Here is a 16,970-nt window from a genome sequence, read left to right as displayed (position 1 = left end):
CGTGCTGAAATTGGTGGAAAACTTGGCAAAGAATACAAATGGGCCGATAACTCTGTGATCCACAGGTTTTTAACAATATGAACACCAGCGGCAGCAACAACAACAATAATTTTAATAATAGAAAATACTCGAGCAAATTTTTAAATAAATTATTTTCCTATGAATAAATACTTAAATAACACAACAGCTCAAATTAAAGTCCTGAAAATCTGTTTCATTTCAGCGCTAATTGTCAGTATATTCCGGGTGAAGTGAAAGCGTTACAAGGAACTGAGTATGTCAGCTGATGTGTTAAAGGATTAAAAAGTACCCTGCCGTTTTTCCCTTTTTTTCTCTTTTTTTTAAACCCCGTTTTCCTCACAGACAACTAGAGACGCCTAGATGTACTGTACATCGATGAGCCACCTCATTAACTACATAACTACAGGGTAACTAACACTGATTGCCTGTTACAATGCAGTGTTCATCTGGGATACTTTGGGTGCTGGCACTGGGTGGTGTTTTGACACTTACCAACCCACCTGGACATTGTTGCAGACCAGTCATGCATCCCATCGCAGTTACACTCCCCAGTAACAGCAGCCTCTACAAGTGGATGAAAACCAGACCACAAAAACTGCTCAACAAAGGTATTAAGCTACTTTCCCCAACAAAACAAGCCCACTGAGAATCCAGAGCACACCTGATCTATGGAGGTCCCAGGCAGCCAACAGGACCTAGAAACCAATCCACTGTTAACATCCCAGTGGTAGACTCCAGGAGAACACGTCCTACTGTATTTCAGTACCCCCAATGCATGACAACTAATGTGACCAGATCCAAATAAACGTAGGACCAAATAAATGTGGGACAAAGTGCAGTGACTATAAGGGAGAATGACATGGACATGTTACTCGTACTGAGCAATGGGTTAAAAATGTGCTATATCTGACTCAAACACACACACAATATGTAAGCTAAAGCTTGAGAATCAACCACTCCGTATCGCCATATAACCCCAACAGACCACTTCAGTCTCAGAGTGCTGGCTTACTCATGGTTCCTTGGGCATTTGAAAGTAGAAAGGGAGGCAGAGTCTTTGGCTTTCAAGCCTCTCTTCTATGGAACCAGCTCCCAGTTTGGATTCGGGAGATTTTGTTACCCTGCAATAGGTTTATGGTTCTGGGGGCTTTCCATGATACACAGAGTGTTTCTTCTTCACTCATCTTTTTTCGCTCTCCTTGTATTTGTACACTACTCTGCATCATTAAATATTAATACTTTCTGTCTCTCTCCCACAGCCTGTCTTTGTCCTGTCTCCCTCCAGTCATTCACACACACACACACAGGGTCAGTTCAAGTGGCTGCCCCTCCGTGAACTTGGTTCTGCTGGAGGTTTCTTCCTGTAAAAGGAGAGCTTTTCCTTCCCACTGTCGCCAAGTGCTAATTGTTGGGGTTTTCTATGTGTTATTGTAGGGTTCTTACCTTACAGTATAAAGCACCTTGAGGAGGTTGTTCTTGTGATCTGGCGGTATATCAATAAAATTGAATTGACTGTGAAGCACAAATATGCTGTATTTATTTAAATTTCTTTCTCTCTCTTTTTTTTTAGTATACACACTTCTGTAGTCCCCCTTAATCTGGACATAACTGTTGAAAGTGTCATCTATTTCACATGCTATCCGATGGTTAAGTGATGACGTGACAAATCCTACTTCCGGGCCTAAAGTAGTCTGCGTTTAGGGTTGCCAACCGTCCCTTAAAATACGGAATCGTCCCGTATTTCGAAACAAAAGTACACGTCCCGTATTGAGCTAATAAGGGACGCACTTTGTCCCGTAATACAGTGAGAATCAAAAGTAGTCTATAAATGTTTATGGAATTAACACTTTGTTTGAAAACATAATTCCCAGCCCCTCTCCTGCTTTGTGACCAATGAGCTGACAGCACACTTATGACAATTCGAGTATGACAATTCAGATTACCGCTCATCTCATTGGTCGAGGAAAGGTCGCTTGCGGAGAAAATACCGGAAGACAACAGATGACCACAACAAGAAGCATGGCCAACAGGGGAACAAACGCCGACTCTGCGGTGCAAGTCTCGGATGACAGTACACCTAAAGCTGGGCAAACACTGTGCGATTTTTTTCAGTCACGTTATTCAGCTCCTGCTCAAACTGCACGATTGACTCGCAGGGGTTAGAAGTTCGTATGTCACGATGTACTCTCACACTATACGGCCCGATGCTCTGATGGGACCTGAGTGCTCACACTGTGCCTCCATAACATGAAGGTTATAACAGAAAATCTGTCGCTCGCTCTCTCTGTCTTTCACTCACACAGACACACCACTACCATCAACTTTGCTAAATTGCTAATGAAAAACATTGATCAGGCAGCTGTGATTGAGCAGCAGTGTAAATCCAACTATTTTCACGGTTGTTGTGGTTGTGATAATTTTGTGATGCCACATCGAAAAGGCTCGGATGAGCTTTCCAAAGTTCTACAAGTTGTGCCTCCATCGCTTGTGTCCAGATCACACGCTGCACAGCCGTGCTGCGCCGTCTTTTTCACCAACGTTTACGTTTGCGCGCGAGCAGTGTGAGCGGCTGTGGTGAGAACCTCACGAGCGATTGATGATCGGGAGCTGGTCGTGAGGTGTTAATCACTTCTCGTTACCCCACGTATACTACACGACGCACGATGAAGGCCAAAATCGGTCCGATCACTCAAAAATCGGCTCAAAATGGGCCAAAAATCGCACAGTGTGAGCCCAGCATTAGAGCAGCAATGTTTGTTCCCCTCAGAGAAAGGGAAGAATGGGAAAAGGAAAACACCTGGCTGGAAAAAGTTAATATGGGCATGTGCAGTGAATATCAGCGCTATGTGGCCAGAAGTGTGATAATATAATTTATTTTGTGTAATAAACAACTGCAAGGATAGATGATTACAACAAATTGATGACTAATACATAAAAGTAATACATAGATGAATAATGATGATGAGTTAAGATGCGTAATCATGGGAACAAGCGGGTTTACAAACAGGAGCAGCTGATTAGCATTAGAAAAGCTGAAATAATACCTCAACTGAAGCCAATTGTACTAAATGCACTAAATGTGCACTGTTACAAGAATATTTTTCTTTCTATTGTTTTCTATTATTTTAAGTTAAGCAGGACAGAGTGCTTTTAAAGAAAGATTTACTTATATTCTCAAAAGTTAAGCATGACAGGCTTCTGTTTAAGAAAGAGACCTGTTTTACTGTGTTAATGTTGTCATTTTGAGCTAAAAATAAATGGCTAAATGATCATTTGTTTCACATGTGTTCATATCACAAAGAATAGAATATGCATCTACTTAAATCAACTTCAAGTCAAATGGTTAAAAAAATAATTTCACACACAAAAAAAGAGCTAGAAAATTCACCACACTGGGAAGGGTGAAGACAACTGGGTCGCCCGGCCCTGGCCACGAGGTGTCCCTTATTTATTTTTCAGGGAGTTGACAACCCTATCTGCGTTTAATATGGCTTTTGTGTTGTTAACATGTTTAATGTTTTGTATTTTCTTCTATTTAATCTCAAAAAGCTCCTAAAACAGTCAGTGATCACTGTTGACCTCCCTCGGCTTTTATTACCGCTAATCATTTATTTAAGCTCAGTTTTTAAAACCTTAGAATGTAACTGCAGCCCAGCCCATGCAGCAGTATATGAATGACTAACCTCGTATTGTGGATGGATTATCTCAGTTGTTCTCCTGGCTGAAGTTTGGTCCTTTTACAGCATCCTGCCATGCCATTACATTTGTTCCTGACCACCGAGAACACTCACGTTAACTTTTATCGAGTGGGAAAAAAGTTAGCTTGTTTATATTATGCTAACATAGCTGTGTTGCTAGCGGTCACATAGCACATCATTATATACCAGCTAGCCCAACTTCAGTAACCCTACAAACGTCACTGCTGTTTAGCTTTCTGTCTTCATTTATGTTGGAAGTGATAGCAGAGCTGTACGTTTTCATTTGTTTCCAAAACCCGGCAGTCAGGACATGCTATATTGTATTTAGATAGAAGCTAGCGAGCTAACTCCCTGCTAACTTCTAACTCCGTTAAATGTCATAAATTCCGTTTTCATGGATGCCTGGATGTTAAACTCAATTGTTACACCTGGTAGAGCAGAACGCTGATCATTTTATTAAAGATGAAAGACTTTAGACAGTTTTTCAACGCTTAGTAATGCCATAGTTATCGTTTGATATATGGACCTGCAGCGGAGTTTAGGTCCAGACACGGCTAGTGACGTCAGACTGAACAAGGAGACGACTAAGCTCCAGTTACATCAGTGCAAGTAAACAAACAATATATATAAGAAGAGTAAGAAAATAAATATACACTTTAGGACTAGGGATAAAGGGATCAATAACAATTTAAAATTTACAGTTTGATGATTTAAAGTCTCACACACAACCGAAAGGGGAGGAGGGGGCGGCTGCTTCCAAATAGAGCGCATTTCATTCATAATGATGTAAATCCAAGCCCATTATGTATTCATGATTTGAATCCTGGGTTGTGTGAAATCTCAGAAATGCACCCTAGACAAAGTGAATCTGTGAAAGGTGTGTTAGATCATGTTGTGGTGATCCTTGGGTTGAGGGATGGGTGTTCATACTGCAGTGCAAAATTAAAACCAATGGAAGATGGACAAGAAAAGTTCAAAGCCATCAGGTCCTCAGTTTAGAAAAAAGAGAAAAGAAGAGGAGGAGAAACGAGCAAAAGATACAGGTAAGCAGATGTGTCATTGGATAATGGCAGGTCATCCTGAAACAATCAGAATCAAAATACTTTATTAATCCCTAAGGAAATTATGTGGATTACAGTTGCTCCAAGAAGAAATGGTAAAAATAGTAACAGTAACGGACTAAACTCCAAACAATACATTATATTACAGATTTTAATATTAATTAGTCATTGTCAATTGTTGATTTGTTCTGTTCTCATTGTATGACGAATTATGATGGCTGTTTGGTAGCCGTTTGCATACTATGCATACTCTCTCTCTCTCTTCATATGTGTGTGTGTGTGTGTACAACAGCTTTATGTTAATGTACAAATATGTTTATGTGGTTTCCATGGTTTTTGCATCTTCTTTAAGTGCGCGTCATTCCATCTCGGATTTGGACAAGACTGGTAAGCTCTCAACTTGCTCTCCGTCTGATATGATCAGGGTTTTTTGTGTGTTTTCTTGAGGTTTTGCGACGCTGCGTGTTAAAGGCCTAGCAGCCGTCATTTAGCCAATGTGAGCCACTCTGTAAGAGCAGGTGGGAGGGAACAGCTGCTTCTGTTGTAAACGTGCTTCCGACTTGGAAATTTCCTCGGTCGAGTGGGTTATCTGGCATTTCCCCTCTTAAGTTTTCTAAACACTAATTTTTGTCGATATTTTAAGTTTGTTAGTTGGACAGAGTTAAATTAGATGTCGAAAGTTACTCTTGTCTACTGGTGTTTGTTATTTAAAAGGAATCTGACAAGATGATTCAAATAAAAACAAACGGTCAAAAACTAATATTTGGCTCTCACTTATGCTAGTCTGTTTTTGAATGTAAACAAATCATCCAATCTAACACAATTTCTGATACTTGTTTGCTGAAAGTTTAGGCGATGGTATGAGGGCAGTGTTTAATATAGCGTTATTTAACTATAAGCTATAAGAGACTTAGAGCTTTTTATTGTCATTGTGCAGTTTTTTGCACAGCGAAATTGGGTATAATCTGTTAATGTGGCTTTTGTATTTAGTTGTTGTTGTCCAAACTCACTGTACTGCTACCTAACCAGTGTAGGATTGATGTAGTATTTAAGTTTTCTTTCCCTTTCCCTTTTTCCAAAATAACAATGAGTTGTTGTTGTTTTTTTTGTTTTGTTTTCAGTTCATAAACGTATGTGTCTATGTTCCTAATGCAGCTATGAACAATGACCATAGTTGACAGATCTTCAGAAAAGTCTGACCACGAGTCAGCCGGACTCGGACCTGGAGCTGCTGTGTACAACAGTACACCCTCCTCTGAGGACCAGCCCAAGGACCAAGGGGCTGGTCCTCAGAGTACACCCTCCTCTGAGGACCAGCCCAAGGACCAAGGGGCTGGTCCTCAGAGTACACCCTCCTCTGAGGACCAGCCCAAGGACCAAGGTCAGAGCAAAGCCTGGCTTTTTTTCAAAATGTCTTTTTAAGCTGTTTGAAGATTTTTATTGTCAGACAGAATAGTTTTCCAACCAGTTTTAGTAAATATGGAACCACACTTTTTAGCCATTATTTACCCATATTTGTCAGAATTGGTTTTAGTAACGTACAGCTAATCTTTTTGCTTCTGCTTTCACACAAGTTTGACAACTGCTTTTGTGGGTGTTGTGTTGCTGCTTCCCTTCTCCGTTCATTCATCCAGTTATGTAATGCATCCAGCTTTGCATGATCAGTCACTTCAGCTCGTGATGCAATTGCTGTTTTTATATAAAGACCGGCAGCCCAACTTGTTTAGCAGAAACAAAGGAGAAGGCAAATTGTCCTATCTTTCTTCCTGAGGCTGTTTAGGAGTTTTTCACAGTGGCCAGAATCACATTATATAACTGTTAATAGTTGTAGCTATTACTGTGATGTCCTGACATGACTTTGCCATGTGCCAGTGTGTGGTTGTATAAGTAAGGTGGCATTAAATTATCTCCTTTTTAAAATGTATTGAAACAGATTTTTAGTAATAATTGTGGCTCTGTGTGTCAGTGATCAGCAGTGGCGATGGAATTGACTTGCCCCAGAAGGTGCTGTTCTCACCAGATCGGCTCAGCCTAAATTGGGCCCAGGTTCACCTCATTGGTGCAGGCCTCCAGAACATGGGGAACACCTGCTTCCTCAACTCAGCCCTGCAGTGTCTCAGCTACACCCCTCCTTTAGCAAACTACATGCTGACGCGGGAGCACTCCAAAACATGTAAGTTTATTTCACCAACAGTGGTGTTACGCAGTCCTGCGCTGATTCTCACATTGTATCACTCCTTACTCACTCAGTATTTTGTCTCTGTCTCTGCTGCAGGTCATGAGCCAGGGTTCTGTATGATGTGTACCATGCAAAACCACATCATTCAGGTTTTTACCAACTCTGGGAATGTCATTAAGCCCATTGGTGTACTCAATGAGCTTGGGTGTAAGTGGATGACTGTTGTTGCTGTGCTCTGTGCAAAGTGTTTACCTATATTTTAATGATAGGAGGCGCTGTGTGACTGTTTACCTTTTGTAATTTTGGAGGGAAATAATCTGGAGGGATTTTGAATTCTGTTTTTAAATAAGTGTAAACTTGCATTTAACTGTGGTATCCTTTACAATAATTCACCTCCTGCTTTGTTTTTTGGTTCTGTTTTTCCTCGTTCCCCTCACACAGGGATTGCAAACCACTTCCGCTATGGAAGCCAGGAAGATGCTCATGAATTCCTGCGGTGCACAGTGGATGCTATGCAAAGGTCCTGCTTACCTGGAACCAAGTGAGTGTCATTTTACATTGCATGCATTCTAAACAAGTTAAACACACAAAAATATTTTTACTTGGGCTTGACAGTGTTTGCACTTTATTATGTAGTAAGATCCATAATTAGCTACGTAGAGGTAACACCGTGACAGTAGGAGAATATGAAATAAATCCTTTATCCTGTTTTTCAGGAAGTGCAGTTTATACTAGTTCCTTTTAACTATTAATGCTTCAATTGCTGAGAGTATTTTTCAGAAATGCAGATTCCTCAGTCTCTTGCCTGACTGACACCTCAGTTTACATACTAGGCAAGCCACTTGATATAATACCTCATTATTATATCAAGTTTTTTAATGAACTTGACTGCTCCAACACAGAAAGTATTCTTACACTGGGTGTGGTAGCTTGTTTTGGTAACAGGGCTTGAAAAGATCAGAAGCGGCTTAAACGTGTAGTAAAACAGGTGTCTGGGATTATGGCAGAGAGCTGCCAGACTTAGTGTCTAGTATAGATTTCTTCTGAGGCAACAGGGTAAGCAGTGTGAGCAGGAGCACTCAACCCCTCAGGTCATCTCTTATTCACCCTAATGGCATTAGTGCTATTATTGCAGCAGCAAAATTCAGAAAATCCAGGTTTTTCTATGTGTTACTATAGAGCTTCGAAGTCTATGTGCACATTTAACCAAAACTACACGTTTAACAGATGCACTGGGCTGAGTGTTGTGCTTCTTGTTAGACTCCTAAAAATAATTTATTAATTCATTTATTTTTTTAAGAACCTAAAGTGTCAATTCTCATCAAATCAATTCTTCCCGTGTAGCAGCAGATGGCCTCTTAAGTAATTAATCGTGCTCCAATTCCTCCTATTGTCTTTTCTGCTACTTGAATACTGTAAAGTGATTGTCTGGTTCCAAAATGCTAAAAAATAAATGGTCAGTCAGTTAATTGTTGCACTGTCCTTATTAGTTAACTTTTGTGCTTTATCTTTTTATTATAGATTGGACAGGCAAACGCAGGCAACCTCTTTCATCCATCAAGTGTTTGGCGGGTACCTAAGATCCAGAGGTAAGTCACTGTTTTTTAAGGTTTGATTTATTTTTCTTTTATTTGTCTTTTTATGTCTTACAGCTTGTGTGATACTCATAGCACTGATTTCTGTTTCAGTTAAATGTTTAAACTGCAAAGCTGTCTCAGATACATTTGACCCTTTTCTGGATATCACTCTGGAAATTAAGGTAATTGGACAACATTCAAAGTGACGTTGCTACTATGTATTCTCTGCATTATGGAGTGTGAGGTTTTTCCTCTCTCTCTCTGTTCATATAGACTGCTCCAAATGTCTCCAAAGCTCTGGAGCAGTTTGTCAAGCCAGAACAGCTGGGTGGTGAAAATGCTTATAAATGCACCAAGTAAGTCAAAGAGATGCCAAACCATGATGAGTTTTAGTGTTTAGGTGTGATTTTTGTCAACAAGCTGAATGTTTGTTTCCTTCAGGTGCAACAAAATGGTAACGGCCTCAAAAAGATTTACAATCCATCGCAGCGCCAATGTGCTCACCATCTCACTCAAACGCTTTGCAGACTTCAGTGGAGGCAAAATCACAAAGGCAAATGGCCAATAGTGTCTGCTTAAGTCATAAAGATACATGACAGATGCTTTGTTTTATTATAAAACAGGATATTTGCATGTAATGTTTGAATTTTTTTGTTTGGTGGTCATCAGGATGTGAAGTATTTGGAGCATCTGGATCTGCGGCCCTTCATGTCTCAGTCCCACGGGGAGCCCCAGCTCTACAGGCTGTATGCTGTGCTGGTTCACTCTGGATTGAGTTGTCATACTGGACACTATTTCTGCTATATTAAGGTACTGGCTGTGCCCGAATCTGTTTGAATGCTGCTGTTGCGTAGTACAAACAAACAAACACCATAAACAACACATTTCAGCAGAAAACTACTTTGTATGCATTGAAAGAAAGAAAAAAAAGACCCCTATATAACCATAAGATTCTTCTTTTTAGCTCAAATTCAATTCAGAAACTGAATCTGCTGTGTCACATCTCTCTCATTCTGTCTCACAGGCCAGCAATGAGCAGTGGTTTCAGATGAATGACTCGTCCGTGTCAGTCAGTGACATTAGCACTGTTCTCAACCAGCAGGCCTATGTCCTCTTCTACATCAAGTGAGTAAACATCGGTATTTTTAAACATTCTAGGCTTATTCCTTCAGTAGAACTTTTCCCATCATTATTTAATAATGTAGACATGTTTATTCTCACTTTTCTTGTAGAAAATGTATTATTATAACCTAATGTTATAATGTTGATGCTTTGTCATGGTTAATATTCTTTTTTCCATGTCATCAGGTGCACAGATGTGGGAAAAACTGGGGACTACAGCCACTTGAACCATAACGCTGGCATATCTGGTCAGGCATCTCCCCAGCCGGTGGTGAGCCCAGGCACCATCGCCACCATGCCTCACAACAGTGTTGGCTTCATAGGTCCCCAGCTGCCACCACACATGAACAAGGTACTTCCTCACCTGAGGGTACTGATAATGTTGTTGTTTTTGTTAAACCCAGTGTTTCATGCAAAATACATTTGTACCTTTCAATTGTGTCTGTTTGAAAAGAATGAAATGATATCATATATTCCTTATTGGCCTACATTTGTACAAAATTCCAAATTATATACACAAAGTCATAGAAATCACTGCTCCAATTGGTCATCATGATTTTAATATTCTCTTTTTCCATAACAATGAAATACGCCTTGGACAAATATGACACGTCAATATTTCATTAGTGTTGTCACATCACATCCTGTAAGCATCGTCTGTCTGTGTCCTTTCTCTGGAAATTAATATTTCCAGCCAATATAGGCAATCCATCAACATGGCTGGAGAGTTGGTAGTTATATACAGTCTGTATAAGTGTGGTTAATCCAATGAAGATTTGTAAGGAGATGGCAGTTACTGTGAATTTACAGCAGTTACACAGTGATTAGTAATAAACAGAGCCAGTGAGAGTGAGTGGATATAAGAAAGTCAGTGACTCAGGTGTGTCGATTGGTTCTGTTTGTGAGACTGGAGGAGACGTAGAAATCTTTTGTTTTAAATCTTAGTTAGGAAGATTCCTGTTTGAAAACAAGCACTTTTTGTGAGAAATACAAGAAGTACATCTGCAGAAAGCACACAGTTACATTCTGTCCATCATGTGGACAAAATCGAAAATGTTGAGCATTGAAAAACTGAGAACGTTGGGCAAGTTCAAAATACGTGTTTGTAAGAACGAAAAACCAAATTGTTCCTAAAATAGTTATGGAAAGTCACTGTTGTATGTCTGTGTTCTACATGTTTATCTGATGGAAAATAAAGGTGCTATTGTTTTATTGCAGTTTCTTGACAATTCTGAGTGGATTTACACAGTATGGGTCAAAATGACCCGCAACAAAATCAATGTCACTTTTTTGTTTTTCAACATAATACAAGGGTTAATTTCCAAAACTTCCATATGATCTTCAATTTGTAGCAGATCCACTATCACACAGCAGCTGGAGCAGTTTCAAATGGAGGTCAGTCCACTGCTGCCACCTGTGGCCAAATACCATAGCCCACTACTAGATTAACTTGCTATGATGACATTGAGTAGAGGCTGAGTGGCTGCACTTACCCCTGGTACATCCAAATCTACCCACAAACATGTTGAAAGATGCAATGGCAGCAATGTGGCTTGTCAACACTGAAAACAATCAGTAAGCAAAGACAACAGGGATCACTTTTTTCTGTTTATTTAGCACCCACAACATTTGTAGTCGCCTTCTGCACAGGGGAAGTCCACACACACTGTGTGGTACCACTTTCCACAGAAGGTGCATTCAATCTACAAGACTGAATGAGAAAGTCAGGGTCATTGTCTGACTGTTTGACTGGGGCGATCGTGGCTCAAGAGTTGGGAGTTCGCCTTGTAATCGGAAGGTTGCTGGTTCGAGCCCCGGCTTGGACAGTCTCGGTCGTTGTGTCCTTGGGCAAGACACCTCACCCGTTGCCTATTGGTGGTGGTCAGAGGGCCCGGTGGCGCCAGTGTCCGGCAGCCTCGCCTCTGTCAGTGTGCCCCAGGGTGGCTGTGGCTACAATGTAGCTTGCCATCACCAGTGTGTGAATGTGTGCGTGAATGGGTGGATGACTGGATATGTAAAGCGCTTTGGGGTCCTTAGGGACTAGTAAAGCGCTATATAAATACAGGCCATTTACCATTTACTGTTTATTACTAATCACTGTGTAACTGCTGTACATTCACAGTAACTGCCATCTCCTTACAAATGTTTATTAGATTAACCACACTTATACAGACTGTATATAACAACCAACTTGTTGGGTAGATAGCTTGTACTGGAAGGACTGTAAGGTGCTAGTTCAGGTTTGCAGCTACCACTCCCCGGAGTGTCGGCCAGAACACTGCTCAAGGCCCGGATGAATGTTCAGAAGGGAGACAATGAAGACACCGAGGATAGTGCAGACTCTTGTATTGACTTCACACAGTTGAAGGTAACAGAGGTTGTCAGAGGAGCAGGTATTGCATACAGGTTTAGGTGCGTGGGCATGGATGTGTGTGTGTGTGTGGTCTCTGAACGGAACAGAAAGAAAATGCTACATTACTAAAGTGTTCACAACAATATCTCCAGAGTACATCAACATAAACACAGGCAGGAAATAAACCAACATCCCCTTTAATACCATAGGCCATATATTACCCACGACTCACACGTAGACCCCCTGAGAGAGCTAACCAGGTACACAGCTATACCCAACCACACGGCAGGAAAGTTAGCTTAGCTTAGCTTAGCACCCGCTAGCGGCACAGACAGAAACATAATCATTTCCCCCCTAACCTTGGTTACAGTCCCAAACACATCTTATTATCACATCCTCACACATCACCAACTTACGTTGCTCATTAACGCACACTTCTCACGGGATAACCAATTCTCTGCCAGTAATCTGGAGCAGAAAAGCTCAGGTGCTTTGCCCACGTTTCTCCCTGGACATAGTCTCTCATACAAAGCGGTGGGGTGACCTCTACTGGCCACTCTAAAAACTACAGGTGAACTAACAACTGAACAGAATAAACCCATAACTACGGGCCTTTTGTACACAACTCTAAAATGTTTGTTCGCAGAGAAAAGACACAGACTACGGTAACGACATGTGATGTTACAAAACTAGTGAAATATTAGTGTCATTTCATTCATTTCAAAGGTTTATTTGCATGACGCACAAACAGACACAATTGAAAGGTACAAATGTGCATGAAACGAATTCAGACGTGCTGCAGATGTGTGTCACAAGTTGATCTGGCTGTAGGCTGTGGCACTTGGCCAGTGGTGGCACTGGTTGACTCGAGTCCATGTTAGTGCACACAAAGTAAACTGCTCGCTTTAGTTGTGAAGCAAAAACGCTGAATTCGGAGAAACAAACCGTGTGAGGGGAACGATAACGACAACAAGAGTCTCCCGATCGTTTACTCTTGTTGTCCTGTGAACAACATCGGCATGGTGTTAATTGTTTGCTGTTTTCGCGATCGCGTCGCGCATGAGGATAACCCTAGGTAAACTCGCCACATTTTTAAACATTTTGTTGTTCAACAGCATCAAGACTGACGGAGTGTGTTTGAGATAACCTCACAAGTGTCACAGATGACACATTTGGCGTTTTTTTGCTAGTCTGTAGGTAGCAGCTCCTGAAACGGAAGTCTGCCACACATCTGTTCGACTAACGCCAGTTGATCTAAACGCCAGTAGATCTGGAACACCGGCAGCCTCGCCTCTGTCAGTGCGCCTCAGGGCGGCTGTGGCTACAATTTAGCTTGCCATCACCAGTGTGTGTGAATGGGTGGATGACTGAACGTGTAAAGTGCTTTGGGGTCCTTAGGGACTAAGTAAAGCGCTATACAAATACAGGCCATTTACTTAATGCTGAAATCTAATCTATTGTATTAAATGGGTATGCTTGTAGTTTGGGTAATTTTGTTATGTCAACAAGTTCTGTTTTAAAACTTAATCTCTTGTTAACTGTTCAGATTGCTGAGGTGATTGATGATCGACCTGAGGAAGTGAAACAGATGGAAGTTTTTAGGACCAGCAACAGATGGAAAGCAATTGGAGGTAAATAAGAAGTCACAGAAGTAGGGGGGGATTTGTGCAATATTAAGTTAAGACTGTTGTTTACTATAGTTTTACTTCCTCTCCTAAAAGTGGATCAAAATGATGACACAGAGGAAGGAAATGGAAAAGAACATCAAAATACAGAGGCTGGCTCATTAAGCAGAGGTCGACATGACTCACCCGAGTTGTCTTCAAAGAGAAGAGGACAGGATTCTCCTGTCAAAAAGACCCGGCATGACTCTCCAGACATCTCTCCACCAAAGAGAAGTCGGAAGTACTCTCCGGATGTCTCTCCTCACAGGACAAGACGTCACGACTCTCCTGATGTCTCTCCTCCCAGGATTAGACCTCACGACTCTCCAGATGTCTCTCCTCCCAGGAGAAGACGTCATGACTCTCCAGATGTCTCTCCTCCCAGGACTAGACCTCACGACTCTCCAGATGTCTCTCCTCCCAAGAGAAGACGCCACGACTCTCCAGATGTCTCTCCTCCCAGGACTAGACCTCACGACTCTCCAGATGTCTCTCCTCCCAGGAGAAGACGTCATGACTCTCCAGATGTCTCTCCTCCCAGGACTAGACCTCACGACTCTCCAGATGTCTCTCCTCCCAGGAGAAGACGTCATGACTCTCCAGATGTCTCTCCTCCCAGGACTAGACCTCATGACTCTCCAGATGTCTCTCCTCCCAAGAGAAGACGTCACGACTCTCCTGTTGTCTCTCCTCCCAAGAGAAGACGTCATGACTCTCCAGATGTCTCTCCTCACAGGACTAGACCTCACGACTCTCCAGATGTCTCTCCTCCCAGGAGAAGACGTCATGACTCTCCAGATGTCTCTCCTCCCAGGACTAGACATCACAACTCTCCAGATGTCTCTCCTCCCAGGAGAAGACGTCATGACTCTCCAGATGTCTCTCCTCCCAGGACTAGACATCACAACTCTCCAGATGTCTCTCCTCCCAAGAGAAGACGTCACGACTCTCCTGATGTCTCTCCTCCCAGGAGAAGACGTCATGACTCTCCAGATGTCTCTCCTCCCAAGAGAAGACGTCACGACTCTCCAGATGTCTCTCCTCCCAGGAGAAGACGCCATGACTCCCCAGACTTGTCACCACCAAGACAGTGTTCAGGAAAGTCAGAAAAAATGCAAAGTAAAGGTGAGTGATCCATTTAAATTGTAAAGTGGAATCTGGTGTGGCATATGAATAAAAGTAAAAAGCAGAGACCCATTTAACATGAGTTTTGAATTGAAATTTATTTTAAAGACATAGCTTGATCTAATAATAAATATTTAATTTTTGTTCAAAAGGCATTACAAAATGAAAATTAACAAATTAACTGTGTCTTTGTCAGATTCAGCCTCCAACAAAAGCAAGCTCAGCTCATCCTTGTTAAGTAAAAAACGCTCACCGGATCCTCATCGGTCAGCGGTGGCTAAGAAGGGTCAGAATAGACATGATTCAGACTCGGATCCGTCTCCCCCGAGGAAAAGGCCCCTGAAGGGAAACGCCTCAGACTCCGACCAATCTCCCCCAAGGAGGCCCTCAAAAACTAAACGGGGCTCAGACTCTGACCAGTCTCCACCCAGGGGGCAGCCACCGAGTGGAAGGGACTCGGATGGAGATTTGTCACCACCTCGTAGGCCAGGCCAGTCACAGGTAAGCAGACTGTGTTGGAACAAAGATTAATGTCAAATCTGATTTCACTCAAATGTTATTATATTTTTCAATTGTCTTTTTTTTTTTTATAACCAGGGCCAAAGGATGCTATCTGGTGGAAAGGCAGGCCTGGTTTCTGTGGACATTCTAAGGAAAGAGCAAAAGGAGAACAGACGCAGAGAAAAACACAATCAGCCACTTGAAGGTTTCATCAACTTTTCTCTCTTAAGATTTTTTTACACCCATTGATTGAAGAGCTTCATACAGCTTTGCATCTCATTTCAGCTTATCATCTATATTGTCGTATTTTATTTAGTCCTAAAATTAAATAATGAAGTTTCTACATACTTACCCATTCATCCCCTTTGACCAGATGAATCGCGTAACGCTCAGACGATTTTCAGAGACAAAAGTGGCAAAAGGAGGGATCTGGATTCAGAGAGAAATGAACAGAAAAAGAAAGCTGGTGAAAAAGCGGCAACAGACAAGAAATACGCTCAGTGGGGAAAAGGGTAAATGTGCATGATCATTTCAAATATCACAGTTTATGTGATTATATCCACATAAAAAATTATAAAAGTGGTTCAATGGTTTATGTTAAAATGTATGTATAGGTTGGCACAGATCCAGATGCATCACCAGAAACTTAAGGAAGCGCTGCGCGAAGCCCTTAAGCCACTTGAGGATCTTGACCGCATGTTGAGAGAACAGGAAAGAGAAGGCGATCCTATGGCTGCAATGCTCAGGCGTAAAAAGGACCGTGGCACAAAAACACAAGATGTTTAACATTACATATGTTTTATTTTATTTATGACTTTATTTTATTTCACCAGGTCAATCCTTGTAAGAAGCTTTTAAATAGCAGCAGTTTTGCTTTTGCTACTGTTTGTATTTTTATTTATTTGTATGTTTGTTTTGATTTTTTGTAGAGAAACCTCGATATAAAGGCCCTGCTCCACCTCCAAACCGGTTCAATATTCCACCGGGGTACCGCTGGGACGGAGTTGACAGGTAGAGTTTGTGCATCGGTGACAGAGGAAAACTGTTGAGGACAGAACTGTAGTTTAATATTGAATGTTTTTAATACACACATCAGTTTGTCATTTTGCACATTAATGGTAAAGAAATTGTGATCATTTTTTTCCACGTCTATATTAAATTTGCGCCTAATTGAATGGATTGTCTTTGGCCTTTTAGCTTGTCGTATCATAATTAATAGGGTTATTTTATTTGTGTCTTGCAGGTCAAATGGTTTTGAACAGAAACGCTACCAGAGGATAAAAAGGCTGTGCAGGAAGCGGCCTATAAATGGAGTGTGGAGGATATGTAAAGGCTTTCAGAAAATGATGACTCTGGAGCAGAGCTAAAGAGCACACCTTCTCAACCTTTATGTATAATTGTTATGCTGTTAGAACAACAAGACTAGATGCATCTACGCAGCAAAAGTTCTTTTTTAAATAAACTACATAGAAGAATTTGTTTCACCTTTCCAAACCCTTTTGATACTGTACCATGTGTATCAGATGGAACTGTACAGAAAAATGAAGTGAAGCATGTTCACAATTTTTGTAAGAAGTTATTCACCGTGGAGCAGAAGCTGTTGTGGTTTCAGTGTTTTATTAAAGAATGTTTTTGTAATGCATTGTCCCAAGAGTGTTCAGGCACCTGT

The 16,970-nt window shown here is 41.4% G+C and overlaps 1 protein-coding gene across 1 annotated transcript; it reads left to right on the top strand.

Moving 5' to 3' along the window:
- Nucleotides 1–3,868: 3,868 nt before the first annotated feature.
- On the top strand, nucleotides 3,869–16,613 carry LOC146660609 (uncharacterized). The gene is made up of 20 exons (XM_085420559.1): nucleotides 3,869–4,762; nucleotides 5,133–5,167; nucleotides 5,936–6,161; nucleotides 6,747–6,953; nucleotides 7,056–7,166; nucleotides 7,401–7,500; nucleotides 8,481–8,548; nucleotides 8,648–8,718; nucleotides 8,810–8,892; nucleotides 8,978–9,089; nucleotides 9,206–9,346; nucleotides 9,561–9,661; nucleotides 9,845–10,010; nucleotides 13,558–13,642; nucleotides 13,733–14,800; nucleotides 14,997–15,301; nucleotides 15,398–15,506; nucleotides 15,675–15,813; nucleotides 15,916–16,312; nucleotides 16,545–16,613. Exons 3-19 carry the CDS (start codon nucleotides 5,945–5,947, stop codon nucleotides 16,085–16,087), a joined length of 3,255 nt encoding a protein of 1,084 aa, XP_085276685.1. The 5' UTR covers nucleotides 3,869–4,762; nucleotides 5,133–5,167; nucleotides 5,936–5,944; the 3' UTR covers nucleotides 16,088–16,312; nucleotides 16,545–16,613.
- Nucleotides 16,614–16,970: the final 357 nt, after the last annotated feature.

Source organism: Rhamphochromis longiceps, linkage group LG10, assembly GCF_057381845.1.
Source record: "Rhamphochromis longiceps isolate RC_006_pf linkage group LG10, R_longiceps_female_GT1.1, whole genome shotgun sequence".
Taxonomy (NCBI): Eukaryota; Metazoa; Chordata; class Actinopteri; order Cichliformes; family Cichlidae; genus Rhamphochromis; species Rhamphochromis longiceps.
Note: the sequence above shows the minus strand (reverse complement) of the source record. Positions and strands in the feature narration are given on the sequence as shown.

What these genes read in the sequence shown, in the direction of transcription:
- LOC146660609 (XM_085420559.1), top strand. Translation starts at nt 5,945, where the DNA reads ATGACCATAGTTGACAGATCTTCAGAAAAGTCTGACCACGAGTCAGCC. An exon ending in ACTATTTCTGCTATATTAAG is followed by an intron (nt 9,347 to 9,560) that starts GTACTGGCTGTG and finishes TCTGTCTCACAG; the next exon opens with GCCAGCAATGAGCAGTGGTT. An exon ending in AGAAAAAATGCAAAGTAAAG is followed by an intron (nt 14,801 to 14,996) that starts GTGAGTGATCCA and finishes TGTCTTTGTCAG; the next exon opens with ATTCAGCCTCCAACAAAAGC.